Below are 14526 nucleotides of genomic sequence, written 5' to 3' on the forward strand. Positions count from 1 at the left end.
AAAAACGTCATGGGTCTTCTTGCTTCCAACAATCATCAACTTCATCTCAGCCACTTAGAGCATCGCGTTCCAATGCCGCGCTCACTATCTGCCGTCTCGTCGCTCGAGATCCGAGATCTTAATAGAGATCAGATCCGCTTTTATCATCCTGGCTACTTGAAACCGCTGAACCTTCTTTTTTGCCTCCCGCGTGTCGACTACAATACGACAGAGGGGGCTTTTGGTGTGCACTATTTGACGGCCCTTACAGCGTGCCAGATCGTCGCGAATAATGCTTTTGAGAAAGGGTACCTAGCGAGAGATGAGAGAGGAAAGGATAGAGTATCTGAAGACGAGACGATACTGCTGCAGCGAGACTACTGGTTCTTCGTCGAGGGCGATGGTAATGGAAAAGCCTTCACTCATATGACTGGGCATCCTTACTAACACTTATCAGATCGATATGCAATTGTTCCAAGCTTCAGAGACTGGCAATTTCCCCATGACAGACTACCTGAATGGTGGAGTGTCCCAACCTCTAGAATATCACTCTATGCAAAGAGGTGTGCCATCACAAACACCAGCTATGCCTTTACATGGGCGCATCTGATCCCCAGAGAAGAACAGAGTTGGTTCAGCAAAAATGGCATGGGTCTTTACGGTGGTGGATCACATACCATCGATGACCCTCACAATATTCTACCGCTCAAGGCGGACCTCTACGTATGCTTTGATCAAAGCGTTTTTGCTCTGATTCCAAAGCAAAGCGGTCAAGCAAATGGAGTTGAAGCAAACAGCCAATATGTTCTTCATGTACTTGACGGAAGGGAAGCAGAGTTCACAGCCTTGTATCAGAACCGTCCCGTCGAGACGTTAGTTGAAGGAAGCCGAGAATATCTCTTTGCACGTTTCGCCTGGTCCATCTTCTCATTCCTAAAGCCCTTCCTTACATCCGGCGTCGGGCGGAGGGTTGTCAGATTCCGCCTCAGAGCTTCCGATGACGATGCTGAAGAGGAGCACCTCATCTCGGAGATGCAGAATGTCTTTCTCGACTCTAGAAAGCTTGAGTCGTTATATGGAGGTGGACACCGACGGAAGGCGGTATCTCTGGAGGATTCTTATGTGGATGTTGAGGATGAATGGGATGATGAACATCCAGGACGGACTGAGATGGAAGGGTAGTGTGACTTTTTATGAACTATGTATTTGGTCAGCGTGAGGCGATTGCTAATGATTTGTCTGATTTAGGAGAAGAAGGCGGTAGTCTTATATGGCGGTGCTTGTTTGAATTGGCTGTAATGAAATTGATGATTTATGAGTTCGTTGCTGTATCTGTGATGTCTCTTCCTTTCTATCTATCTAATTTTATTTCGCGTCTCGGAAACAAATCGTCACCGACCTGCTACTGTTAAAGCACTACTTTTTGGCCGTAATTCCGAGGCCTTCGAGGATAATATCCAATAGAACGAGACCCTTGATGCGAAGGCCTATGAGCTATGGAGATGGAAAGGACTAGTTGGGAAACTTTATAACCTTATCTTCTGGATCTATTACTTAGACTTACTAATCTCCTCTAGTCTCTTTAGCTTACCGCATATAGCAAGTCTGATAATCTGGTGTTTTGAGCAAAGAAACTTCTAGATGTTACTATTAATGTGGTTACCTGTTGGCTTTCCTTCTTTTATATGATTTAGCGTGCCTTTCTCCTGAAGGATTTTTTGGTATGAGTAGAAGAGCAAATGGGAGGGGTTGGTATTACGGGGAAAGAAGTTAAGTAGTAAGATCCTGCTTTACCTCAGGGATAAGAATAAACTTAAGGAGAAGGATCAGGCTATTATTTTCTTATTTAATAAGGTCCTTTAATACTTTGAGCACGTCTTGATTACTCTCGAAGGCAATGGTCAGCAGTGCAAGCGGAAGGATGGATACATTGGGGCATATGGATACCGTCCAGCTCAAGACCTGATATCATTGGCTCAAGACCTGACGTAGATCACAATGCTATGGAGCCAACAGGGATACCGTCTGGTCCAAGCCCTCCTCTTATTGGTTTTACACCCAGCAAAACGACTAGGGTGTAACGATATTTCGTAAGTAGCCTTTCTGAGCTTGGACCCCGCTTTCGTCTCGACACCGAGTTGGATGCATTCTTTTACATCTTATCTGGCCAGATATGAATTAAAAATGGTTATATGGCCATGAATGACTTAAGTACTTATTTCTCTACCGTTGGATATAAGTATTTATGGATGAATCGTTGTGGTTGAACTTTGGCAAAAAATAAAATGCCTCTGTCGACTACCCGCGCGAATTCCACCAACACCTCCCAGGACTCAAGCCCGGGGGGAGCTAGATTCGCATGTCCTATGATATATAACTTTTAACCCTAACCGGGACCCGTTTAGGGTGTTTTTTGACTCCAATTATATTCACCTTATGTCTTTAAGCTGTCAGACATTACGTGTATTCGGTCCATTGATCCAGATTGATATATTCATGTTGTGTTGTGTTTTTCTTTTCTTTTTCAATTCTACCCCTTAGAGATTTTACCATTTCGGCTGTAATCTTAAAGCATCCCTGCTTGCATGTGACGCCCCAGCACCTGTTCAACATAAGCACGCTGAGTGCGACAGATAGCCTTTGTCCTTTCGCAAACTGGTCCACAACATTGGACATTGACGTTGGGGAACTATTTTGCGAGTTTAAATACGAGTCTTAATGAGCTCTGATTGCGGGTTGGCCTCCAGAGAGTTCTGTGGCGTCTTGGAAATCCAGGGCCTATGGAGGACATCAAATCGATATATTGAGACCTGAGGGGGCTCAGCGAGCCACATTCAAGCCCCCTCGGTAACTTTCAGTATGGATATGCGCCTATGGCTCATTGAACATTCTAGCCGATCGCCGCCTAGGCGCGACGTCGGATTTTTCTTGCGATGGGCCTTCAAGTTCAATTTTTAACAATTCCTTTCAAATCGCGACTCAAGGTATAAAATGCGATTTTGCAAGCACTTGTTCGTATCACATATGTCACAGATAACCTAACAATACATAATGGCCCTGGATGATGGATGGTACGTTCACATGCCGTACTTGATTTAGAGTTCTCAGCATTGCTGCTGCGTGTCAACTCGTCATAGTCAATACCAGTCTGCTGAGGAATTGGAGGGTTGGATGACGGTCTCAGGTAAGGTGCCGCATCGTGACGGCTAATACCGCTGCAAGTCGGTTCTAGGGACGGAATATTGACAGCCTTCTGCCTGACGCCTCACAATCGGCCGGCCACCTTCCGAACAAAGGCCAACACCTCCAACTAGCACGTACAAGTGCGTTATTTAGCTGAAATTACAGTATGTTTCACAACACTTATATTGTGGCGGAATCGAGGCTACATAAGACGGCTAGCTAGTTTCTGAATTAGACAACCACACTCAGCCAGATCCATAATGTGTGTAGTATTTTGGATAAAGTTTTGAGTAGCCTTTATGCTTTCGCATCTGCCGCATTACACACAGTAAACAACACACCGTTGTCACGGGCCTTCGTACAAGTGTGCACTCAGCACAGAAATCAACCAGTGCACTCCAGCTTCTTCTGGGACTGGGGTCCTAGCTTCAGGCCTTTAGGTAATATGTTTCAGAACAAGTTGTACTGGAACCAGTGTGCATCATAGATTTCTCCGACGCTCTTCTATTGTGCCTCGCGGCACCGTGTTTGTTGGACTTCTCTGTATGACTTGTATGCATAACTGCCGCCGGCAGTTGCAAGCCCGAGCTCAATGTGACGATGGTCATTCTCTGCATATTGTACATAGTTCCGCCGTACGGACCGGGATTGGTTGGTCAACACGGCAACCGCCTAGGACTGAAGAGCAGTCAACCGGCAGGAAAGAATGGGGCTAGCGGAAACAGTAATATTTAGCCACCGAGGAAACATAGCCTGGGAAACCCCTACCAGAACGAATGGGAGCTTTTGGCTTGGTGAACGAGGTGCATCGTCAGCTGAGATTATGATGGCATATTGACGTGTTACCTATCGTCCGCCTTTGATTTCACACGTAGCGTATTACTTGATAACGAGATGCCTGAGGCTTCTAGTCAAGAACATACGATATTGTGTGCGTATAAATATATCTCTTCTGGCTGTCAGTGCTTCTAACGAACGTTAAACAATTATTTTGTGCTCATCACATTGCGTATATTTTAAACTCTCTAGCTTGGACTATTTACACTTGTCGCAATGCCCGTTGAAAGCTATGGTGTCTGGAAGCGAAGCCCGTCCGTTACACCTATGAGGATAGGCACCAAGATTCGGTGTCGCCACATCTCTTTCTCTTCTTTACCGACGATGAGGCCGAAGAGGGTCAAGCTGCTATCAACATCAAGTCTGGCGATCACGCGGAGTCCCGCCTCGCATACTGGACGATCCCTCAATTCACTCATCCCATTACCGAGAAGCTCGACGCGCTCAATGACAGCTTCCAACTCCTTGCTGGCACATCAGAGCAGGGACCTGGGGGCTTGCGCTGGACTATATCCGTGGTAATCTCTTCCGCCGGAGCGACGGCCGCATCCTGGGACATGACGTTGAAGGCCCAGACAACGACATCCTTGATGAGTTAAAACCTATTCTCGATCGTGCAATCTCGGCCGATGCCACGGTGTATATCTATGGCTCCCGCTTTAGCAATGGTAAGGGTATACATGATATACACATGAACCAGGGGAACTCACGACGCTGGAAGCAGGATAACGGAATCTTCCAGGATGGCGGGCTTATCTTCAGGTTCGAGGACCATTGGGAGGCAGTCTTCATTGCCTTCGCATCCCAAGCTGTCCATACCGAGGATGGCCCCGACGACGCCGGTCAGCCACTGCCAAGGACCGGATTCATGACGTGGGCAAGACTTTTGGCACCCAGGCGGACTGGTGAGGACCGGGATGATGATGACCTCGCCGACTCGCCGGTGTTTATTACCCAGGCTCTTGTCAACCCACCGGGGCGAAATCAACAGCCGGGAACTGCCCCAGAAACCGTCACGCTGACCAACCGCACAAATCAGAAGTTGGACCTCAGCAAGTGGAAGGTTCTCAACACGACTGAACAGGCTCAGGAGGTGCCATCCGGCCTGCATATTGCCGCCGATGGCACCGTGACGGTGGAAATGCCACATGCTCCGCTCTCTAACCTGGGCGGTACCATTACCCTTCTGAATGCGCAAGGAAGAAAAGTCCACGGTGTCAGCTATACGAAGGCTCGGGCTCAAGGAGACACGGTCACCTTTGAATAGTTAGTAATTATCGCATTGTGGCTAACCAGCTTTAAAATCGCCATCTCAGTTCTTAAGTCTAGCTACAGAATGGATATTCTTACGTTTGAGAAATTAAGTATTTAATTGGCACTTGCCATTTTTGCTAAACATTAAGCTGGATCCGGCCCGCGTCCAGTTCAGGGTTAGTTTACGTGCCATGGTCAGCAGTACAGAGATTGAGGTTATGGTACTAAATTTGGTTAGGACTAGAGCAGTGCGTAATAATCCACTTGTCAGTGACGAAAGTCGTATAGAGCAAGGCTGAACCTCTTTGTAGGCTCTAGTTTTTTTTATCCTGTATTTATTAAAGTAAACCTATGAATGCTTCTAGCTTAATACAAGACGCATAATAAGCAAGTGCACTGATTACTTTTCCTGCCCTACTACTGTAATATGGTCTGTCTGTAATTTAACGGATTACATAGAATCTGGCCCATGCACATATTAAGACTCTTCCAAATACAGGCAAAATCCTCCAAACCCACGTGATTTTTCGTTCAAATCCCAATTCCCCAACCGTGCATGTTAGCAAGGTCTCCCCTAGGGGGCCGGGAGACCAGCCCCCCACTGCCTGCCCTACTGTAAGGTATCTGTGTCGATTCTCCATCAACCAACCTTCCAGGCCAAGGTTAATCCCAGATATGGTCAAGACGGCGCGGATGGGTCAAATCAGCCAGCTCATGTGAAATACCTCAGGGACTAACTTGCTACAGTTTAACAAACTGTGGCTCTGGGATCTCTGAGTGATTCAAATACCAAGCCTGAAGCGTCCCTTCCATATGCCAATCGATCGCTCTTGAATCTATTAATCGGGCAGTTTCAACTGTCTCTGGCCACTCAACGCCCCAGTCTAGATCGCGCCACTTGATCCTAAAAGGAGGCAGACAATCATTCATCTGCTGTGAGAACTTTGCTCGAAAGTCCGGTTCCTGTATTTGCTCATCGCTAAGAGACTTAAGGGCCTCCCAGAATCTATGCCTGTTGGACATGTAAATCTCTGAGCAAGAGTCTGGGCAGATATTGACGTGGACAATGGTAGGGATCCGCGGTTTCTGAGCTTGGGCTGTTGTAAGCTCGGATCTCCATGTAAGAAGCCTAGCTTTTACCCCTTCGGCGTATGCTACATGGTAAGGCTGAGATCGAGACGGACTAGTCAAGTATTCGTTGAAATCGCTGTTTCGGTACCCGGTGTAACATAATGGCCCGAGCCTGTCCTCATCAACTGGTCGGGAACGCTCCCAGAAAGCATATCCTATAGCATCGATATCCTCAACAGGGATGCAAGCGACGGAGCTGGCAGGTGTCTTCACTTCCACAGCATGCGAACCACGGAATGGATAGAGCCAATACCAAAATTCTTCTAGTCCCCAGTCCTCAAGCAACAGCTCGTCAAGACCCGAAAGTAGAGGAAGAATAGACTGAATTTTATTGGCCAATTTGTCCTGATCCGTACCCGTTGAGGGCCTTTCGAGGATGACGTTCTTGACTTGTTTCAAATCATCCACACGGTATTGACCTATATCCCACTGACAACCTGACAGTAACAGACCAGGCTCAGGACATGGATATGGCGTGTGAGCCTCTCCTGGAAGACCAGATCCGTAATCTCTATCATCTGTACGAGGAAAGCTTTCTACTGTATGAGGGATGCAAAGACGGTCTCGGCCAGGGTGAAACCAAGTCCTTGGACCTGTTGTTCGAGTCGCAAAGAAGAGCCGATAGCCCCAGTTAACGAGTGCTTGCCGTGATTCTGAGCATACATGCAAAAACACAGGTATCTCGGCGTCGCTGTATAAGCAAGATTTGCGGGTCAATTCGAATGCGAGTTCAGGATAGTCGACAAGCCAGTCCGTGGGAATGCGTGGTGTTTCCTCTGACGGCTGCCAAGGTTCGTGGAGAGGCTGATTTGAAGTGAAACCGTACGCTTCTAAGCATGTCTGCTTGTGTCGGCTATTATATGATGCCCATGGAATTCTATGTCGCCAGTTATGTGCAAAGGCGGCCAGGTCGGGGTGTAACTTTGGAACCTGCATTTCAACTAGCATCTCTTTATAAAAATTTTCGAATGCATAGTCGAAATAGCTCTCGTAATCTTGTTCGGCCCAAGCCCGCTTTTCCTTGGGATTAACTGGCCCTTCCTCGACACGAACGACCCGACGAGGGGTAGCGAGGACGTAGATTGAATGCCTCAGATCGTACGGGAGATATCTAAACAGATGAAATTGGTCTAGTTTGGGGTTTGCATTCGATGTATCATCCTGAGTTCTGGAGCGTGGATTTCGTTCAGTCTGAGTCATCTTAGTGTTGGGACGCCTGATTGATTGATCAGAAGGATGACCGGATTGGTTTGAAGACTGAAGACACAGAGCTCGAAATATATATCTAGGAGTGGATCGAGCACATTACCATCAAGAAGTGAATGTTGTGCAAAGCAATTTTGGGATAAACAAGTCTGTTCAAAAAGTTATGAGGTTTCAACAAAAGCAGAGGGAGTGAGCGGTAAGTGCCAATCCTGCAGGCAGAAACCCCACTATTTATCTTCCAATCATATAGGTCGGCTTTCAGCAGCGCCTTACGGAAGCTCTGATCCAATCGATCCATATGACGCCAACAAACACGCGACTTTGCATACAGTACTAGGCAGAAGTAGCAGGTAATAGTTATGGGAGCAACAGAACCTATTGCGAGAGATTTGACTATCAATTTAAGGAATATGCTGAAGTGAGGAACTAAGGCACGTTTCCTGTAGCTAGGGTTACCCATCTGATATCCCTAAAGCATACGTCCGGGAGAGCATGAATCATTACACAATTAAAACAGCATATCAGTGCTTGTAAACAGTCGACGCATAAGTAAGCAGTACGATGCGTCATTGCGAGACACAACACTGATGATTAGATGTTCAACGAGCCTGATAAGTGAAGTGATTATTTGCCATCTGTAGGAGGCCGGCCATGACTTATGCGGGAGGCCAACCACTCGGGTGGCAGCTCGGGTATTCACATATAGGCAGCTAGGAATACGCATGAAATTTGGGTTTCTCATTCCTATTTATTCATCTCCTCCCTTCAAACGATTACAGCACTTGTTAAGTCCTTTTGAGATGAAAAAGAAGAAACTCGTCAGTGTCATAGTTGAAAAGACTGGCCCCTCATCTAGCATATCCCCAAACACCCCGCCTCGTCTTACGATGGCGCCTCAAGGAGTTGAGGAATTCCTCGCGTCTCTTAAAGAGTAAGACCATCTACTGATACGTCAACCATGTCTTCTGACATATGCTTAGGTACCACAATAGTGATGCGCTCTCGGACGTTATTGTTACCTGCGACGGTCAAGAGTTCAAGGCTCACCGGGTCATCTTGTCTGCCCACTCGAAATGCTTCACAAAGGCGCTGAATGGCGACTGGAAGGTACATCAGGCTCCCCAGGTCCGTGAAAGGCCTTCCGCTTATAGTATGTAGGAGAGTTCCGAGAGAAAGATCGACATCAAAGATTTCGACCCAAGTGTCGTTGAAGCAATGCTCCGATTTATCTATTCATTCGAGTACAGCAACACTTATGGGACTTCCTCCATGGTCTTTGACGCCCAGATGTGGCAGATTGCCGACAAGTACGATATTCCTGCCCTCATGGCGGAGTCAAAGAAGAAGTTCGAGATTGCGGTAACCACTGGATGGAGCATGGATGACTTTCCAATGGCTGTTACTATTGTCTATGACTCGGCCCTCCCAGGACTTCGTGATATTGTCGTGGAAACTGCCAGTAATAACATCGACAAGTTGATCTGCAAGGATGGCTTTTGTGAACTCATGAGGGCGACGCCCCATTTCACAGCCGATCTTATCCCTTGTCTTTGTGGCAAGTCGTCGGGATCAGTGCACCAGTACAAGTGCCCGTCATGCAGCAATAGATTCTGGGGAGAATTCTCGGGCGGGTCGTACTATTGTCCGTGCTGCTCTAACCGCCGTTCAGATTGGGATTTCTACCAGGTTAAATAAAGCTCTATGGATCCTATCATGAGCGAAAAGATGTAGACAAAGCATAGCCGAATCTAGAACAACTGTCATGGTGAAATCTGTAACAGTGAAGTCTTAGTCAAACGTGAAAGGTAAATGACAATTAAATAGCAAACTCTTCAATAAAGGCAACATTTCAAGCTTCCTTGGGTTCCAACTAAATATATTTCTCTTCACATCAGGATTCCCCTACTCCCGACGGCGTTTCCTCCTTGACCATTCCGTAGCTCAGCGGACCTTCCACCGACAAACTCATCATAACCTAAACTTAATCGCTGTTTCTCATCATTTTTGATACTCGCCCGTGAAACACGCAAGCTCCTCTCCAAATGCCTCCAAGCAAGTCGAATTTCCGGCTTATGTGACGCTTTGTCGTCTGACTTCTGATCTCTTTGGCCCTGAACTCCTCGTCGGCTTGCCTTGCCCTTGGAACGTAGCTTCACCACCGTTTCTTCATATTCAACCAGTTTTCTAAGTTGCGTGCGCCGGTCGACAGAGTTAGCATCGGAGTACAGTCGGTCTTGTTCTGCACCGTACCAGAACTGTACAATACTAGGTTTCCGAGATGCTTAGACCCGAGATTTTCCATTGGTGTTTGTTGAACTGACATTTGTATCTTTGTCTCCCAGATACTCGTGAATGGCCTCAAGCTGCGCATTGGAGATAAGGCACCGCGCCACCTATGAATGGGCAAACATGAACCTTTTGTACAGCTGAGGCCTGTTCTCCAGGGGCAGCCTCGATCTTGATGGGGACTCCGACCATGCCCTCGGAAACCAACGCTACACATAGTGAGGAGGATAAAGCAGCGTGATGGTTGTCTGGAGCATCTTGCCATTCCTCCAGCCCGGCTACTACCTTGTACAGCTGTCATTGGATGGTTATTTATCTGGCTAAATCTATATCTTGTCACCTGTCAGGCTGGTGCGTCATCTTTGCGGCACGGTTGATCAGGGCGTACCGTGTTAGGAAATCAGGGTCTAAGCTGATGTCACTGTGGCGATGACTTCGAATCGCTGTGTTTTGTGTTCAGGCTTCGAGGACTTGTGGGGGAAGCGATAATCGATATGACATCGCCAAGGCGAATTTTCACCGTTGATTTATGATAATTGATGACATGGTTGTTTCTTTGATTGGAATCGATCACCACTTCCATTACCTATATAACAATGCCTTCAGCCTGCTAAAGTCGAACATGAAACCGGGAACACAAACACAAAGCTCTACACCTTTACGACACTGCTTTCACAAATCCGCACTTAAATCATAACTACTGTCTCATATCACTATCATAATAACATGGCTCCCAAGTGAGTTTTCTACCATCTATGAAATGCATGTCTGTACTAACACTCGCTCAGCTCCAAGCGCCGCTTCTCTCTCAGTGCCCTCTCTCCCGCATCAAGGAGATACAACAAGGTCATGAGCGACCGACCCGACAACCGTCGATCTATCGACACTACAGCTACTACTTCAACCATGGGCAGCATGCCTGTCATTGAGGTCGAGAACCATCTTGTTGACCCGGCGTATCGCTGGACAACTGCCAATCGAATTGGCTAGATCTGGCAAACAGCAGATCGTTTTCTGTTTGATGCGATAGCGCGATGATACCAATGTACATTAGTCTGTGATTGAATTTGAACTGTCTTTTCTTTGCCATGCTATGTTTACTCGATGATATTGAAGTCGGATCACTGGAAAGCGGGCTCCGGCTTAGAGCCGTAAGGAATAATTCTAACCATATGTCTCCTCTCATTATCCTGAAAATCAGGCACAGCAGAATGTGCCGTTCCCCTCTGATCCCAAACCACGACCGTGCCCTTCTCCCATTTAACCCTGCAGCTGAAGTCCATGCTTCGAATGTGATTCTTCAAAAACGACAGCAAGTGATCTGACTCCTCTGGTAGAAAACCTTCAACCTGGCGAGCGATCGTGGGATTAACAAATAATGAAGGTTTGCCAGTGACAGGATGTTTGATGACGAGGGGATGCGTGGCGTTGATCGCTTCTGCAAGAGCACGTTCTTGACCGACTCTTCGTACTTCACCTTCGGAGGCTGACGTGTGGTGAAGGTTAAGGCTGTGAAGTGTCTCTCGAAATGCAGGGGAGAGAGCTTCGTAGGCTGCGGTAAGAGACGTAAAGGCTGTGTCGCCACCACCTGATTCAGGAATCTCGAGGACCCAAAAGAAGGTGGTCGACGGTACGTTAGGGGTAAATGTCTGGTCAATATGCCAGAGGTCATATGTCGTCCGAGGTCCTAGAAGTTTTCTCAAGTTGCCGCTGTACTCTTATCAATGCACTGGCCACCAAGGAAGACATGTCATTGCTGGACTCACGTCTTCTCATCGGCATAGACAACGTGAAATTCCGGGCCTGTACCTTTCGGATACCCCATCGTGGGATGCTGATGAAGCGGTCCATAATGCTTGACAATTTCCCTCTGTCTATCAAACCCTACATCCGCAAAATCCTGGTCCCTCTACCAAAAGTCAGCACTATCAATCCCCATCATGAAGTAAACTCACAAAAACAACGACGCCTCTTTCAGCAGCCAGCAAAGCCAACTCATCGAGACCCTCCCTCCCCAACGCACTAATCTGCACACCCCGGACTTCGGTGCCAATACGTGGGGTAATATTAACCGTCGTAGCACCCTTTAGTAAATTCGCTTTGGCGGGATCAGCTAGAAGCCCTGGCTCTTCCGCTTCAAAGAGGGGCACAGCTACCGGTGCATTGTAGCCATCAGAGCGGGTGGGAAGATAAGCGGGATACAGCGGTTCAGACGACATTTTTGGCTTTGTTAGCGATTGATTTGGATGTGCAGGCTGCGTCTTAGATATCTCCGCCTTCGGATGGTGCAACCCGAGTTTATCGGGGCTTGTCCGATGGTTTTAACTAGAAGAGGAGATTTGGGGACTCGTTATTTGCAGGGCTGAAGACGTAAGCCGGGTGAATGTACCCGCTCTGTAGATCGAGCCAATGGTAACTGTTGTGATTCGAGATAAGCAGTGGGGTAATCTCGTGGTGTTTCTGCTAAATCGGACCCTTGATCAAGACAAACACGGTAGTTTACTGCTTGGCTCCGATCTTAGTATCACTGACTCGTGATCTTGCGATATTTATAGTCTAAGCTCGTCATGGCTGCCATTTTTTGCCTAGAATGATACTTGCCGGGGCTCTAGAACGTCTCTAGCCTAGAGTCAAAAGTGGCGGGCAGGAATGTTTTTAAATATTCTAGAGAACCCCAAGTGTTGATCATTTCTCAACTCCTCTTTTTACTTTTCAGCGGTCTTTTGAGGCATCAAAGATGTCGACACCAGTGAATGATTTTGCCTCTGAAGAGAGGCAGAATGTCGCATATGTAGAGTCGACGTCGTGGTTGGCCAAGATTCATCCGTATTTTAAGAATCCGGCTCATGTTTTGGTGCTCAAACTTGACTGCTTGTTGCTGGTCTGGGCGTTCATTGCCGGTCTTTTCAAGGTATTTATCTATGTTTTTCTGCAAACTGGATGAAATTGACGACTTTATAGGATATGGATCAATCTGCGACGACAGCTGCATATGTCTCAGGGATGAAAGAGGACCTCAAACTCTACGGCAATGAATTGGTTGAATTCACGACATATTTCTCTATCGGATATGCCCTTTTCATCGTGCCATCTCAGCTCATCCAGACTCGCGTTCGACCATCTCTATTCCTCCCTCTATGTGAGATCATCTGGGGCTTATTCACCCTCTTTACCTACAGAGCTCCAAATGCAAAGACTGTTTTTGCGCTGCGATTCTTCCTCGGTGTTTTTGAGTCTACGTCGTGGCCTGGCATTGTGAACCTGATCTTCAATTGGTATGATCACTAACCAAAATTATCCTGTTCCATGCGTTACTAACGTGCTATTAGGTATCGTCCCGAGGAGTTGGGAAAGCGATTGGCGATCTTTGGCGTCAGCGGCGTCGCGGGAAACATGTTTCTTGGCATTGTTCAAGCCGCTCTCTACCGAAACCTCAACGGCGTGTCTGGTCTTGCTGGTTGGCAGTGGCTCTTCATTATCAGTGGTATAATGACTATTTTCTGGGGCCTCGTCGGTCTCGTCATCATTCCAGACTCACCCGCCATCACTCGTGCTCTTTGGCTGTCTGAATCTGAGAGAGAACTCTGTCGTCTTCGAATGAGCGATAGCGGCGTCAAGACCTCCAGAATCATCCCCTTAAAGACTCTGGTTCAAAAGATGAAACTACTTGTCCTCAGCCCACTCTCATACCTATTTTTGGCAGGCTATCTACAGTTCGCATGGAGTCAGCGCGCAAACGCCTATTTCCTCCTCTTTCTAAAAGGTCTCCAAAACGCTGACGGAACACCCCGCTACTCAGTCTACACAGTCAACCTTATCCCACTTGGTGGCTACGCTATAAGCATAGTCTGTAACATTGGTCTTAACGCCCTCAGTGATTGGAAAGCCTGGCGCTGGCAAGTCAGCGTTGGCGCCGCCACTTTACAGCTCATCGCGACCTCGGTTCTCTCCGGGTGGCCTGATTCGTGGAAGACTATTATGGCTTTCTACTTTCTCACCTTTGCTACGGCTGCTTGGGGCTATGCTCTCCTCGCGTGGTTGGCGGAGATCTTGAGGAAAGAGCCTGAGGTGAGATCGATTCTCGTGGCTATTGCTGTTACGCTTGTCTATGCTGGACATGCTTCTATACCACTTCGTGCTTGGCGGGTTAGTGATTCACCTAGATATCCGGTTGGTTTCCCATTGGCTGCTGCGTTTAGTGTTGGAAGTATCGTGGCTATTATGGGAATGTGGTTCTATGTAAGGAAATATCCTGATATTGTGACTTGGGGGCTGGATCCTGAAGCTGCCAAGGTCCGTGGCGAAGAAGAGATCATTCCAAGAGATGATGATCAGAAGACACCTGTGGAGAGAAGTGATCGAGTTTAGCTTTTGATAAGATGACCATATAACTGATATACAATTACGCTTTGTTCTAATTCACGACTAAAGTACATAAATGTCAGAACTGTGGGTCTCGAATTCAGGGGACAGACTGGTATCCTTCTTTCGTTCAAGGCTAGTGATTACTCTCACTGCATCATGATACAGACATCACGTTTCTTGGCCACATAATTGCACCTTCACTATCAAGCCGTGTTACGCATAGCCTCAAGTGTCATTTAATCATGATAAAAGTGAAATATAAAGCTACCTTAATATACACGAAAA

The 14526-nt window shown here is 47.2% G+C and overlaps 7 protein-coding genes across 7 annotated transcripts; 5 read left to right on the forward strand and 2 right to left on the reverse strand.

Annotated features, from left to right (window-relative positions):
* Positions 1 to 9: 9 nt before the first annotated feature.
* On the forward strand, positions 10 to 1273 carry FOXG_02913 (uncharacterized protein; the record flags this gene model as incomplete). Its single annotated transcript, XM_018380381.1, has 2 exons — positions 10 to 382; positions 437 to 1273. The coding sequence occupies 2 exons, from the start codon at positions 10 to 12 to the stop codon at positions 1159 to 1161; spliced, it is 1098 nt and encodes a 365-aa protein (XP_018236643.1). The 3' UTR covers positions 1162 to 1273.
* Positions 1274 to 4215: 2942 nt separating this feature from the next.
* FOXG_02914 (uncharacterized protein) lies at positions 4216 to 5266 on the forward strand (the record flags this gene model as incomplete). Its single annotated transcript, XM_018380382.1, has 2 exons — positions 4216 to 4289; positions 4480 to 5266. The coding sequence occupies 2 exons, from the start codon at positions 4216 to 4218 to the stop codon at positions 5264 to 5266; spliced, it is 861 nt and encodes a 286-aa protein (XP_018236644.1).
* Positions 5267 to 5543: 277 nt separating this feature from the next.
* On the reverse strand, positions 5544 to 7761 carry FOXG_18434 (uncharacterized protein). Its single transcript, XM_018398515.1, has 2 exons — positions 7694 to 7761; positions 5544 to 7600 (listed from the first exon to the last, which is right to left on the reverse strand). Exon 2 carries the CDS (start codon positions 7582 to 7584, stop codon positions 5995 to 5997), a length of 1590 nt encoding a protein of 529 aa, XP_018236645.1. The 5' UTR covers positions 7585 to 7600; positions 7694 to 7761; the 3' UTR covers positions 5544 to 5994.
* A 575-nt stretch (positions 7762 to 8336) lies between these two features.
* On the forward strand, positions 8337 to 9360 carry FOXG_02915 (uncharacterized protein). Its single transcript, XM_018380383.1, has 3 exons — positions 8337 to 8521; positions 8571 to 8697; positions 8749 to 9360. The coding sequence occupies exons 1-3, from the start codon at positions 8391 to 8393 to the stop codon at positions 9283 to 9285; spliced, it is 795 nt and encodes a 264-aa protein (XP_018236646.1). The 5' UTR covers positions 8337 to 8390; the 3' UTR covers positions 9286 to 9360.
* A 1242-nt stretch (positions 9361 to 10602) lies between these two features.
* FOXG_18435 (uncharacterized protein) lies at positions 10603 to 10866 on the forward strand (the record flags this gene model as incomplete). The annotated part of the gene is made up of 2 exons (XM_018398516.1): positions 10603 to 10613; positions 10665 to 10866. The coding sequence occupies 2 exons, from the start codon at positions 10603 to 10605 to the stop codon at positions 10864 to 10866; spliced, it is 213 nt and encodes a 70-aa protein (XP_018236647.1).
* Positions 10867 to 10997: 131 nt separating this feature from the next.
* FOXG_02916 (uncharacterized protein) lies at positions 10998 to 12095 on the reverse strand (the record flags this gene model as incomplete). The annotated part of the gene is made up of 3 exons (XM_018380384.1): positions 10998 to 11586; positions 11643 to 11785; positions 11832 to 12095. The coding sequence occupies 3 exons, from the start codon at positions 12093 to 12095 to the stop codon at positions 10998 to 11000; spliced, it is 996 nt and encodes a 331-aa protein (XP_018236648.1).
* A 285-nt stretch (positions 12096 to 12380) lies between these two features.
* FOXG_02917 (uncharacterized protein) lies at positions 12381 to 14522 on the forward strand. The gene is made up of 3 exons (XM_018380385.1): positions 12381 to 12787; positions 12838 to 13151; positions 13206 to 14522. Exons 1-3 carry the CDS (start codon positions 12614 to 12616, stop codon positions 14242 to 14244), a joined length of 1527 nt encoding a protein of 508 aa, XP_018236649.1. The 5' UTR covers positions 12381 to 12613; the 3' UTR covers positions 14245 to 14522.
* The last annotated feature ends 4 nt before the right edge of the window (positions 14523 to 14526 follow it).

The sequence above is a fragment of the Fusarium oxysporum genome, chromosome 8, assembly GCF_000149955.1.
Source record: "Fusarium oxysporum f. sp. lycopersici 4287 chromosome 8, whole genome shotgun sequence".
Taxonomy (NCBI): domain Eukaryota; kingdom Fungi; phylum Ascomycota; class Sordariomycetes; order Hypocreales; family Nectriaceae; genus Fusarium; species Fusarium oxysporum.